This window comes from Chrysemys picta, chromosome 25, assembly GCF_011386835.1.
Source record: "Chrysemys picta bellii isolate R12L10 chromosome 25, ASM1138683v2, whole genome shotgun sequence".
In the NCBI taxonomy this organism is placed as follows: Eukaryota; Metazoa; Chordata; order Testudines; family Emydidae; genus Chrysemys; species Chrysemys picta.
This window is the reverse complement of record NC_088815.1, coordinates 8036122-8048731: the sequence shown is the minus strand read 5'-3', so window position 1 is coordinate 8048731 and position 12610 is coordinate 8036122. Positions and strand designations below refer to the sequence as shown.

Here is a 12610-nt window from a genome sequence, read left to right as displayed (position 1 = left end):
GCCTCCCCAAAGGGGTGGTTCACTTGCCACCCATGACGGAAGGAATTCTTACATTTTGCAATCCCCAAAGAGGCTTTGGGGCAAGAGGAGAGGAAGGTGAGGGAGAAGGTGGTTTTTGTCCCACATTTAGGCGTCCTGTATTCTGGGGCCGGTGCAAGTTTAGAGCAGTCTGAAGGCCTCTATAGTTTGCACCCAACTGCCTATGAAATCAAGGGGTTGTTCCAGCAACCAGGAATAGGCAAAGCACAGCAGAGTTATGGGGATGCCCCCTTTTTCCTTAGCCACGCCCCCTATGCACCCCCCCTAAACTGAGGGCTGCTGGAGGAGGTGGAATTCTGCCGAGCTGCTACACCAGTTCTACGCCCCCCCGGAGAGTCGCCCAACACTAGGGAAATTCCCAAGCAGCCAGATCCACTTACTTCATGACTCTTTGGCACCAGCAACATATATTATACATGAATGGGCACAAGCAAACAAGAAAAAGGAAAAGTGAAGTCTGCAGGAGAGAGCAGAGTGCGTCTGTCCTCTGTCCTATGGCTCTGTCTCGTTCCTTACCCATTTAAAGGTGCAGTACCCAGAACACAACATTATGACACTCACCCAGTATGTGCACCCCACATGAGCCGGGATTTTCAGAACCTGAGGGGTAGTCAATAGGCAGACCACAGGCCAAATCCGGACCGCCGGACACTTTTGAATGGACCCCAACATTTTTTATTTACTTATTGTTATTTTTTACAATTCTTTTCTCTGGAATCTGGACCCTGACTATACTTTGACCAAGAAATTTGGACCTTGACAAAAAATAATTGATTACCCCTGGACTTCTGCATCCAACTCCTAGTGACGGACTCCCAGAAAGTGCAGTGGTTTCAGTCCCATAAACACTTTGGAAAACCCCAGTCATGATGGTTTTAATGAAAGGCTCCTTCTGCCCTGTGATCTTGCACCAGCCCAAGGGCTGAACGTCAGAAAACATAGCCAGGGCCTGTGCTTCATTTCACTGGGGGAGAGACAGAGAACCCACTGCCTTTTCTGGAACGCAGGGTGGATTATCAGCCCCAGGTCTGACACAACTTTTCCAGTCACGAAAGGGAGTCTGTGACCTCAGGGGCTCTGGGAAACCAAACCCAAGTATATCACTCTCCTTCGCTCGATGATATTTTTCACACTCCTCCATGTTAGACTCCTACCCTTAAAAGCTGCTCCAGTCTGCAGGATTGGCCTGGGGGCAAGCCTAGGGGATAAAAGGCACCTCTAGACCTGACCCTTGTGCCTGGCACATAGGGATTCAAAGAATTTAAAAGCTCTTCGCAGCAAATTCCTGAACATCCCAGGCCTGATTCCTGCCCCCACCCCCTTCCAGGTGCAGCCTCCATCCAGAAACTGTAATTCAAGTCAAACAGCCCGCACTTCCATTTAAATACATTTCATCCTGATTTAATGCATGAACGGCCTTTTCATGCCAGCCCCTTGCAGCCAGGCAGGTGCACAAAGAAACAATTCACCCCAATCACAGCAACTGAAAAGCATGGCTCACCCCAGTGACTAAGATACACGAGACAAACTCACCTGGGCTGGGGGAGGGCGAGCTTTGTAGCAGGACAGGGCCCATAGCTGGTCTTCCCCAAGCAGAGCCGGTATCACTCCGTGTTCCTGCCCAGCTCACCTCTCGAGTGCTGGGAGTCACGAGGGGGTGAAGGAGTCAGAAGGCAAAAGCTTGAAGGCCTTGGTGACACATCCAGGCCTGAAACCCCGGTTGAGGTTTTTCAAAGGGGGTTTGGCAGCACATTGGAATCAATGGGAGCAGTGCGGCTAAATCTGCTCTTTAGCTTTGAAACGCGTGGTGATTAATAATCTCCTTATCAGCCTAGGCAACCCCTCCATGGCAAAGGAGAAATGGAAGGTGTAGAATGGTGGCTCTGCCGTGCTCTGCAGGGCATATGGGCCGACTATGGAGCTGATGGCCATACCGGGCAGAGCTCTGAGGATTGTTCCATCCATCCCCTGCTCGCTTGCTCTGCAAAGTGACCTCAGGAGCTCAAGAAGACCTGGAATTGCTCTGCCCGTCCCATTCACAGGGAAAGGTGCAGCGTCACATCAACCAGGAAGGCAGATCTGGTAGGTTTCAATCTTATATTGTCCCTCTTTGGATGCTGTTTCCAGTGCAATTGCTTCCCTCTTCTTTGCTGTCACAGCTCAGTTATCTTCAAACAAATCAGTCTTGGGAACAACTGTTGCAAAGGGATGGGCTGGGGATGTTCAAAGAGGGAGGGACTTTTATTTCTTGGGGACCTTGTTCCGGCTGCAGCTCATCGGCATATAGTAAACAATTGGCCAGGAGATACATGAAATCCACTCCCTGTAACTTTGCCCTCATTATGTTTTGCGTCACTTGCGTTCTCTTATTCTACCTGCCACTTCAACTCATCTCACCAGAACACTTGTCGTCATCTCAGGAATTTGTCGGGACAGAAGCCAGAGGTGAGTTGCTTTCTTCACTGCTGTCTGGACTGCGGTTTGGGTGGCAAATTCTCTAATCATAGGCAGCCTGGTCCACGGGCTAGGGGCACTGGCCGAGGCGGCAGGATCCCCGGGTTCTATTCCCACTTCTGCCAGCCGTCTGGTCTATGACCTTGGACAAGCCGTTTCCCGTTCCCTGCTGCGTCTGTCTTGGCGTGAGCTCTTCAGGGACGCGACTATGGCAGTGCCAAGTAGGTAGTACCAGGAATCCTGGACTCGTTGCTGCTGTATTGTTATGCAAATAAATTTCCAAAAAGGGATGGGTGAAAAGTGGAGTAAAAGGCTGAGGAAGAAACGGAGGTGGGCAGTGGTGAAGGAAACCCTGAGGCCTTTGGAGGAGCCTGTGTAGCCCACCGGCGAGTGTGTGTTATAGCAGACAGCTACGGAGCTTGGGCTCTCAGCTCTGGGATTCCTGGTGTATCAGCCAAAGGGGTGGTAGTCACATCCAAATTGGTGGGTGTTCCCACCGTATTTTGAACCAGGGGCCTGGTGAAACTGCAACCTGGAATTATTTGATGCCTCCCTAAATCCCTTCTGCCAGCTGGAGATGGTTATCTCCATTTTCCCGAGGCTCCGGCTCCATTTACACAACTGTAGCACTTGTGAGGGCGACACCCTCAGCTGACGGGAGAAAGCTTAATAACGCCACCTCCACGAAAGGCAAAAGCTATGTCTAAGTTCTGAGAGATGCAAGTTCTACCGAAGTAACCTGTAGTGTAGATAAGGTCTAAATGGTTGGAAAGGACTAGCAACCCAGTTTGCTCTGGGTAATTCCTAGCCACAAGTGCAGCATCATACCTAATGAGGTTATTTCAGCAGGGGCAGGTTTAAGGGGGCGGGGGGTGGGCCCACCAAAGAACGTGTCTGCCCTTGGGTGTGAGTCTGCAAGTGATTCTGCTTCATGTTGCCTCATTGGGGGCTTCAGATCTGTGAGCACTTTCTAACAAGCTGTGCCAGTTCGTGGCATTGTTCCGTTCCGCTCGTCCCCGCCATGTTTAGTTATCGTTAATCACTAATCCCTCCGTCATTGGTGTCTCCTGCATTCCCAGGCCAGCAATGCCGCTCAGCGAGCAGACGAAAAGCCCAGCCTGCAGGCACCTCCTCCTCTTTATTCTCTCCCAATTCATACTCGCCCTCTGTTTGTTTGCTTACCTCCGGCCCTCCAGGGACCGAGGCCCAGAGCCCCGGGCTGGCAATCCCTCAGCACTCACAGCCCAGCCTGGAAACAACCCCACAGCTCCACAGGCTGGTTCGGAGCTGACCATCCTGCTGTGGACCTGGCCCTTTGGGCACCCTGTTGCTCTGCAAAAATGCTCCGAGCTCTTCGGCATCCGGGACTGTCACATCACGGCCAACCGGAGCTGGTACCACCATGCCAATGCTGTGATTGTGCATCACAGGGATGTGTGCTCCAGCCCAGAGAAACTGCCCCAAGGCCCACGGCCCCCTTCCCAGCGCTGGATCTGGTTCAACCTGGAGTCCCCCAGCCACAGCCCTAACCTGGGCTTTATGGATAACCTCTTCAACCTGACCATGTCATACCGGAGGGACTCTGATATCTTCACCCCCTACGGGTGGCTGGAGGTCCTCAGCCAGCCCCAGAACTTCAGCATCCCAGCCAAGTCCAAGCTGGTGGCCTGGGCGGTGAGTAACTGGAACCCAGCCTCCCGCCGGGTGCAGTATTATGAGGAGCTGAAGAAATACCTCCACGTGGATATATACGGCAGCCATCACATGCCTCTGCCCCGGGACAACCACTTCTCCACCCTGTCCCAGTACAAGTTCTACCTGGCCTTTGAGAACTCGCTTCATGAGGACTACATCACCGAGAAACTCTGGAGCAACGCCCTGGGCTCAGGGGCCGTGCCCGTTGTCTGCGGCCCCTCCCGAGAAAACTATGAGCCCTTTCTGCCGCCCGATGCCTTTATTCACATCAATGACTTTCCCAATGCTCAAGACCTGGCCCAGTACCTCCAGGAGCTGGACAAGGACCCAGCGCGCTACCAGCGCTACTTCCAGTGGCGAACATGGCTAAAACCGTCCGAGCGAAGTTCCTGGACCATCCACTTCTGCAAAGCCTGCCGGGCCTTGCAAATGACAGAGACCTACCAGACCAGGACCGGTTTGGCCAAGTGGTTCCGCTAGGAGTTACACACTCAGCTTGCTGGGTTTAGTACAGATCGTTTCCGGCTGGTTCGGTTGCAATGAGCCAGGATTGCTACTTTGCTTTGTACGGAGATATGCCTGCATTTGTTACAAGCTGGGGAGACTTTGCACCAGGAACTGGCTGTTCCGCGCACCCCCAGCCCTCTGCCCGTCCTCGGCTGACTAGCTTCCGAAATCTGAAATTGTGAAATGCAGAATAAGCCAGAGACGACAGAACAAAAAGCAGCTTCTGGGAGGGAGGGGAGGGCACCAGTTTGGGGGAGCTCTGATTATGGCCAGTCTAGGACAGGGGGTTTCAAACTTTTTTTTCTGGCGACCCAGTTGAAGAAAATTGCTGATGCCCACGACCCAACGGAGCAGGGGATGAGGGGTTTGGGGTGTGGGAGGGGGCTCTGGACTGGGGCAGAGAGTTGGAGTGCGGGGGTGAGGGCTATGGGGTGGGGCTGGGGATGAGGGGTTTGGGGTGTGGGAGGGGCTCAGGGCTGGGGCAGAGGGTTGGAGTGCGGGGGTGAGGGCTATGGGGTGGGGCTGGGAATGAGGGTTCAGAGTGTGGGAGGGGGCTCTGGACTGGGGCAGGGGTTTGAGGTGCGGGGGTGAGGGCTATGGGGTGGGGCTGGGAATGAGGGTTCAGGGTGTGGGAGGGGGCTCTGGGCTGGGATGAGGGGTTTAGGGTGCAGGAGGGGGTCAGGGCTCTGGGCTGGGGGTGCAGGCTCTGGGGTGGGGCTGGGGATGAGGGGTTTGGGGTGTGGGAGGGGCTCAGGGCTGGGGCAGGGGTTTGGGGTGTGGGGGTGAGGGCTATGGGGTGGGGCTGGGAATGAGGGTTCAGGGTGTGGGAGGGGGCTCTGGGCTCGGATGAGGGGTTTAGGGTGCAGGAGGGGGTCAGGGCTCTGGGCTGGGGGTGCAGGCTCTGGGGTGGGGCTGGGGATGAGGGGTTTGGGGTGTGGGAGGGGCTCAGGGCTGGGGCAGGGGTTTGGGGTGCAGGGTTGAGGGCTATGGGGTGGGGCTGGGAATGAGGGTTCAGGGTGTGGGAGGGGGCTCTGGGCTGGGATGAGGGGTTTAGGGTGCAGGAGGGGGTCAGGGCTCTGGGCTGGGGGTGCAGGCTCTGGGGTGGGGCTGGGGATGAGGGGTTTGGGGTGTGGGAGGGGCTCAGGGCTGGGGCAGAGGGTTGGAGTGCGGGGGTGAGGACTATGGGGTGGGGCTGGGAATGAGGGTTCAGGGTGTGGGAGGGGGCTCTGGGCTGGGATGAGGGGTTTAGGGTGCAGGAAGGGGTCAGGGCTCTGGGCTGGGGGTGCAGGCTCTGGGGTGGGGCTGGGGATGAGGGGTTTGGGGTGTGGGAGGGGGCTCTGGACTGGGGCAGGGGTTTGGGGTGCGGGGGTGAGGGCTATGGGGTGGGGCTGGGAATGAGGGTTCAGGGGGTGGGAGGGGGCTCTGGGCTGGGATGAGAGGTTTGGGGTGCAGGAAGGGGCTCTGGGTTTGGGAGGGCTCAGGGCTGGGGCAGGGGATTGGGGTGTGGGGTTACCTCAGGCGGCTCCCAGTCCGCGGCTCAGCGGGGGTGCAGAGGCAGGCTTGAAGCAGCAGGTCCGGCTCCTAGACTCTCGCCCACAGGCACCGCCCTCCCCAGCTCCCGTTGGCCGGTTCTCCTGGATGGGGAGATAATGGGGGAGTGACTAGAAGGATGAGGGGCACATGGGGCATTGTGGCTTCCACATGCCAAGCTGAGCAATTTTTAGGTCTGGTTGAACTATTAAGGGGCAGGTGGATGATAGGTAGATACATAGATCAAGGCCAGTTCTGGGGTCCCGTTATGGTGGGGCATGGGATAAGTGGGGATGTTGGGTCCCCTGGATATTGCAATTAAAAAAAAAACCAATCAGAAGTCCAGAGGCTAGTTAGATTCTTGGGAACGCTTGGATTTTAACAGTTTAATAAAGAAAAGATCAGGCAAATGTATCAATATTTTGTGTGATCTGTAATTTAACTAAGGAACGAAGACTCTCTAATCTGTGGCTGTTCCACTGCCTAACACTGGGTAACTTTACAGGTTTTGGCCTCCTGACAATCATTTGGGCCCCCTTGAAGTTCGTTGGGTGGTGGTGGTGGTGGGGAAGTCCTCTTTGCCCACCTGGTTGGGCAGAGCCTGGGATGATTAGCTTGATAGCTTGGTAGAGCGATAGAGATAGATTGATAATTTTGGCTCATCTACGACCTCACTTGGCATTCATCTTTTGCAGCAGGTGACCCTAAGGTTAGGGGATGGGAGCCCAGATGGGACATAACAGCCTCCAGAGCCATGCAGGGGTAACGTCCAAATTACCCAAAGCCCCTTTCATGCCAAAGTTTGCAACTCGAACACCAACACACATTATTAAGTGATGACAAGCTGCATTCAGCACAGAGGGAGCACCTCGCCCGGCCGTAAAATGCAGCCACCTCTAGGGTATAAATTGCCAGCGTTTGAACTATACAGAGCAGAGTTTTTAAAAGGTTCAGGCCAGAATGCATCTCATTGCTGTGCTAGTGGATTTCAGGCTGGCTGAATGTAACACACCAATCGGAAGGTGTCCAGCCTGCAAGCACCCTGCCGGGGGTTGGACCTTTGCCCTATTGAATCAAGTTCAAAGTCACAGTCCTGCTCTTCAAAGCACCCCATGGGCTGGTATGCACATGCACCTGTTGTTCTGTGTTTAGAGCTCAGAAGCAAGGTCAAAAAATGAGCTTTGTGCGTGGACTGGAAAGTGGGGAGGGTTGTGATGGTCCCTTGTTCCCAGGGAAGTTCATTCCACAGGCTCAGGGCGGGTCTACGTTAGATCACCCCAGCGACATCGCTCAGGGCTGTGAACAATCCCCACCCCTGAGCAATGTCGTTAAACCGCCCCTAAGACCCTGTGTAGATGGCACTAGGTGGTAGCTGAATTCTTCTGTTGGCCTAGCTGCTGTCTCTCGGGGAGGTGGGTTAACGACAGCCATGGGCAAACCCCCTCCCGTCGCTGCAGTAAGTAAGTGCTGCTGTAGCGGTTTCAGTGTAGACGTAGCCTCGGCCCACCCGACACACACACGATCAAACCAAGCCACTCCAATGCTTCTCCTAGCGAGCGGAGGAGAGAGAACACACACAGGGCGGGTGTGTGGTCACATGGCTTAACACCGTGGTTCTCAACCAGGGGTCTGAGGGCCGTGAGCACGTTTCGGGGGGGCCGCCAAACAGGACCAGCGTTAGACGCGCAGTGGCCCAGGGTAGAAAGCTGAAGTCCCACTGCATGGAGCTGAAGCCATAGGTGCCGACTCTGTGGGTGCTCCGGGCCTGGAGCACCCACGGGGAAAAATTGGTGGGTGTTCAGCACCCACCGGCAGCTCCCCGCCCCCCGGCCCAGCTCACCTCCGCCTCCTCCTCTGAGCTCGCCGCATGCCCACTTTCCCCCCCAGCTCCCAGTGCTTGTGCAGCAAAATAGCTGTTTCCTGTGGCTGGGAGGGAGAAGAGAGAAGGGGGAACAAGGTGCGCTCGGGGAAGAGGCGGGGCCGGGGCGGGGATTTGAGGAAGGGGTCCAATAGGGGCAGGGAGGGGGCGGACTTGGGGCGGGGACTTTGGGGAAGGGGTTGGAATGGGGGCGGGGGTGGGGGGCGCCGGGGAAAGTTGGCGCTTATGGCTGAAGCCCCACCACCCGAGCTGAAGCCAAAGTCTGAGCAACTTAGCTTCCCGGAAGCCCCTGTGGCGTGGGCAACTGCCCTGCCCCTAACGCCGGCCCTGGCTTTTATATGCAGAAAACCAGCTGTTGTGGCACAGGTGTGCCGTAGAGTTGGGGGGAGGCTGGGGGGGCTCAGATAGAAAAACATTGAGCACCCCTGACTTAATGCAGGACTGGAAGGAGCTCAGATACTATATAGGATACAATAGGAGCAAATTGCACCTGCAGAAACGCAGCAACTTTGAAAACATCTGACTCGACCTTTGCTAAGCACTGGCGCTCCCGGGAAATTCCTGCCAGCCACATGGAGGCTTTGGAGACCGCAGGAGTTTAAACGGTGGCTGAGTTGAAAAGTGTTTAAAACCTTCCAGTCAGGAGCGTCTGAGCACCTCCCAACTGGGCTGTCCCCGCTTCCTCTCTCCAGCAGGCAGCTAGCTGATGAGAAGCCCCAGGAGAGAGAGAAAGGGGAGTTTTGAGACGCACGCACGCCGCAGCTTGGCCGGGGAAGCCTGAGCAGAGGGAAAGGAATGCCGAGATGTGAAGCGGCTTTGTGATTTGCTCAGGCTGCGGGAGCCAGAGGAGGAAATGCGAAAATCGGGATTGATGCCCCTTTCTGCGCGGCCCCTGCCAATGACCGCTAAAGAGACGCTCGCTGTCTCTGGTGTTCTCCTCATGGGACTTCGCAGGGGAGGGAGTTTCAAACCCTGCGCGCGGTAGATCCTGTAACCTCCCTCCCACCCCCAGGGACATGTGGGCTGTATTTTCACAAACAGCGTCTCAAGCCAGCTCCTGCAGTTCCCCCACCTCCAACTCTTGGCGCCAGCAAAAGGCCTCTGGGTGTGTAAATCGGTGTCTCGGAAGTCTCCCTTTGCACACATGCACACACGCACTCTGGCAAACTTGGGGACCTGGCTGGACAGTGCAGTTTGCTGTGAAGTGTGTGGTGTGGCACTCTCCAGCCCACGGAGGGGGTAAAGGCAGACTACTGCTGCCAGGGGATGGAGTTACTCTGTCGGTGTGGGTGGCAGAGACGAGTGCTGTGGAGGAGTAGGGCCTGGAGTCCAGCCCTTTGGTGGGGGTTGTCATGGGAGCATATTGGCCATAAACGAAGGTTTAAATGCAGCAATTCAGACAACAGACACTCCACACATGTCATACTTTCCCAGCAAGAATCCTGGGATTCTGTCTCTGCGGGATCCTCCATTCCCCAAACCCTCTAGCTGGGCTCGAGAAAGCCAGACCGGATGTTGGAAGTTTGCTCAGTTTAATCCCATGGGCTGTTGGATGTAGAGTCTCTGAGAATCCATCCTGCCCCCGTGTGGGTTACATTGGACCCGTCTCTGATGGGATTCTCAATCTCACAGCCTAGGCTGGGCTCTGGTGACAGGGGGAGGCAAAGCTGGGGCTACAGCAGAGTGGTACAAAGGCAACCGTTTCTGCAGGAGGTCGGCGCACAGGGACTGCTCTGCAAAACCAGAGCAGCACAAACCACCTCTACTCCCAGAGACCGGCTCGCTGGTCTCCTCACGGCCACCTTCTTGGGTGTTCCCTACACCTCGTCCCCTCGTAGCTGCCACCAAGGAGCTCCACCGGTATTTGTATTCCAGTAGGACCTGGAGGGGCAGATCAAGATCAGAGGAGCTGCTTCCTAAACACATAGCAACAAACAGCCCCTGCCTCGAAAGGTTGGCAGTCTAAGTAGACTATGGGAAGGAGGAGGAGACGCCCGCTACTAACAGGTGGCTCTTGTCACAAATGCAGCTTCTCCAAGGAGGGGAGACTCATTATCGGGAAACTGAGGCACGGAGAAGGGAAGCAGCAGGTGGGGGGAAGAGCCAGGAAAGGAACCTTTGTTTCATAGAGTCACAGCAATGTAGGGCAGGAAGGGACCTGAGGGGTCACGCAGTCCATTTTCCCCACTGCTGCGCTGCGGCAGCGGTAAGAATACCTAGGCCTGAGTTCTGCTCCCGGCCTCTGTCCTCTGGACAGTTCCTAGCAGAGCGGCTGCAATCCCACTTAGGACCTGAGGCCTCACTTTCAGTGGCAGTTCTCTGGCTCACCGGCAGTGCCTCGTCTAGTGTCATAACCCCACTGCAGATTTCACATCCAAGGCAGGACACGGGCATAAAGTTAAATACATGCAAGAGACCTGCGATGCCATCAGTCTCGCGGGGCTGTTTAGATTCCCAGACAGCTGGATAGAAATGGTGAGTGTCCCCTGTGCAAGGTCAATCTGTAACAAAACCTCAGGCTTCCTGAACAAATCCGTTACTATTGAAAACGACTGTTTACGGCCAGCTGTAGGTGCTAGCTAGGAAGACCCCACTCACCGCTGAGCTTCATGGTCGATTTTGGAGTGGAACGTATAAAGCTACAGCCTGGGGTCTCCTCTCGACTGACGCGATGGGAACAGCCAGCCCAGCGGAGCCCTGGGGGCTGGACAGGAGCCCACAACATGCTGTGACTGGGGATGTCTACACTGCATTGTAAACCTGGGGCGGGGGGACCCAGGCTCCTGGACTTGGTGTTCCCAAGCCCGCGCCTGAGCCTCCGCACTGCATTTTAAACCCAGGCTTACAATTGCTGGACCTTTGTCTCACAGACTTGCCAATGAGGCCATAGAATCTCAGGGTTGGAAGAGACCTCAGGAGGTCATCTAGTCCAACCCCCTGCTCAAAGCAGGACCAACACCAACTAAATCATCCCAGCCAGGGCTTTGTCAAGCCGGGTCTTAAAAACCTCTAAGGAAAGAGATTCCACCACCTCCCCTGGGAACCCATTCCAGTGCTTCCCCACCCTCCTAGCAAAATAGTGTTTCCTAATATCCAACCTAGACCTCCCCCACTGCAACTTGAGACCATTGCTCCTTGTTCTGTCATCTGCTACCACTGAGAACAGTCTAGATCCAACCTCTTTGGAACCCCCCTTCAGGTAGTTGAAGGCTGCCATCAAATCCCCCCTCACTCTTCTCTTCTGCAAACTAAATAACCACAGTTCCCTCAGCCTCTCCTCGTAAGTCATGTGCTCCAACCCCCTGATCATTTTCGTTGCCCTCCACTGGACTCTCTCCAATTTGTCCACATCCTTTCTGTAGTGGGGAGCCCAAAACTGGACACAATACTCCAGATGTGGCCTCACCAGTGCCGGATAGAGGGGAATAATCACTTCCCTCTATCTGCTGGCAATGCTCCTACTAATGCAGCCCAATATGCCGTTAGCCTTCTTGGCAACAAGGGCACATTGCTGACTAATATCCGGCTTCTCGTCCACTGTAATCTCCAGGTCCTTTTCTGCAGAACTGCCGCTTAGCCAGTCGGTTCCCCGCCATACGGCACTACACTGACTGTCTGACTCAGGTCTGGGCCTTGAGCTGTGTCCACACTGCAAAATGACAGGGCTGGGACTCAAGTTACAGCGGGACTCGGGCTCTGACCCCTCAACCCCCCAGCAGGATCCTACGACCTGAGCCCTGTGTGCTTGCTGACCTGAGTCAGACTGATTTGTGTGTGGACGGAAGATGGGCTTGGGCTCAAACATGAGACAGAGCCCGGGTTTAGTGGGCAGTGGAGATATACCCTTGGCTTAGGGCATGTCTAGACAGCAAAAAAACCCTGCGTGGCAACAATTTCTACAGAGTTGGGCTCGCGCTACGGCCCAAAAAATAGCCAGGAAGACGCTCCAGCTTGGACTGGCGCTCAGGGTCTAATGCCCAGTGAAGGGGGTAGGTTGCAGAGCCCGAGCTCCAGCCCGAGCCGGAACGTCTACACAGGTGGGTCTAATGCCATAGCGCAAGCCCGAGTCTGGAGACCCGGGTTCTGCGATTCGCTGCCATGGTGGGTTTTTTCCCCCGCAGTGTTTTTCCCTGACATGTTTCACCTGTGACACTTAGAAGGGAGCTCCCCAAAAGGCGTGTGAAGCCACCTGCTAGAAGGTGATGCCTTCAGCTAAGCAAGAAAACATCCAAGTGAATGGGGCATCCGTTGCTAGGGCTTGGCCAGATCCTCAGGGACTTGATTTCATTGGCACTACACCAGCTGATCCAGCCCACTGAGTTATTTACACCGTCGGTGAGTGTTACAGGAGCTGTCTAGTCTGCAAAATGGTGCTGACGTGAGAAAAAAAACTTGACCTCATTCCCCGTGTCGAGTCCTGCTGCAAACACCATGGCCCGATTCCCTGTTGCCTGCAGCTCATGGAGTCATTTAACACCTCTGCAAAGTGAGTGTGCGATGTTGCCA

The 12610-nt window shown here is 55.3% G+C and overlaps 1 protein-coding gene across 1 annotated transcript; it reads left to right on the top strand.

The window, feature by feature from the left end:
• The first annotated feature begins 3419 nt into the window (after window positions 1–3419).
• On the top strand, window positions 3420–5040 carry LOC101941134 (3-galactosyl-N-acetylglucosaminide 4-alpha-L-fucosyltransferase FUT3). Its single transcript, XM_005281215.4, has one exon. It carries the CDS (start codon window positions 3580–3582, stop codon window positions 4666–4668), a length of 1089 nt encoding a protein of 362 aa, XP_005281272.2. The 5' UTR covers window positions 3420–3579; the 3' UTR covers window positions 4669–5040.
• The last annotated feature ends 7570 nt before the right edge of the window (window positions 5041–12610 follow it).

What these genes read in the sequence shown, in the direction of transcription:
- LOC101941134 (XM_005281215.4), top strand. Translation starts at nt 3,580, where the DNA reads ATGCCGCTCAGCGAGCAGACGAAAAGCCCAGCCTGCAGGCACCTCCTC.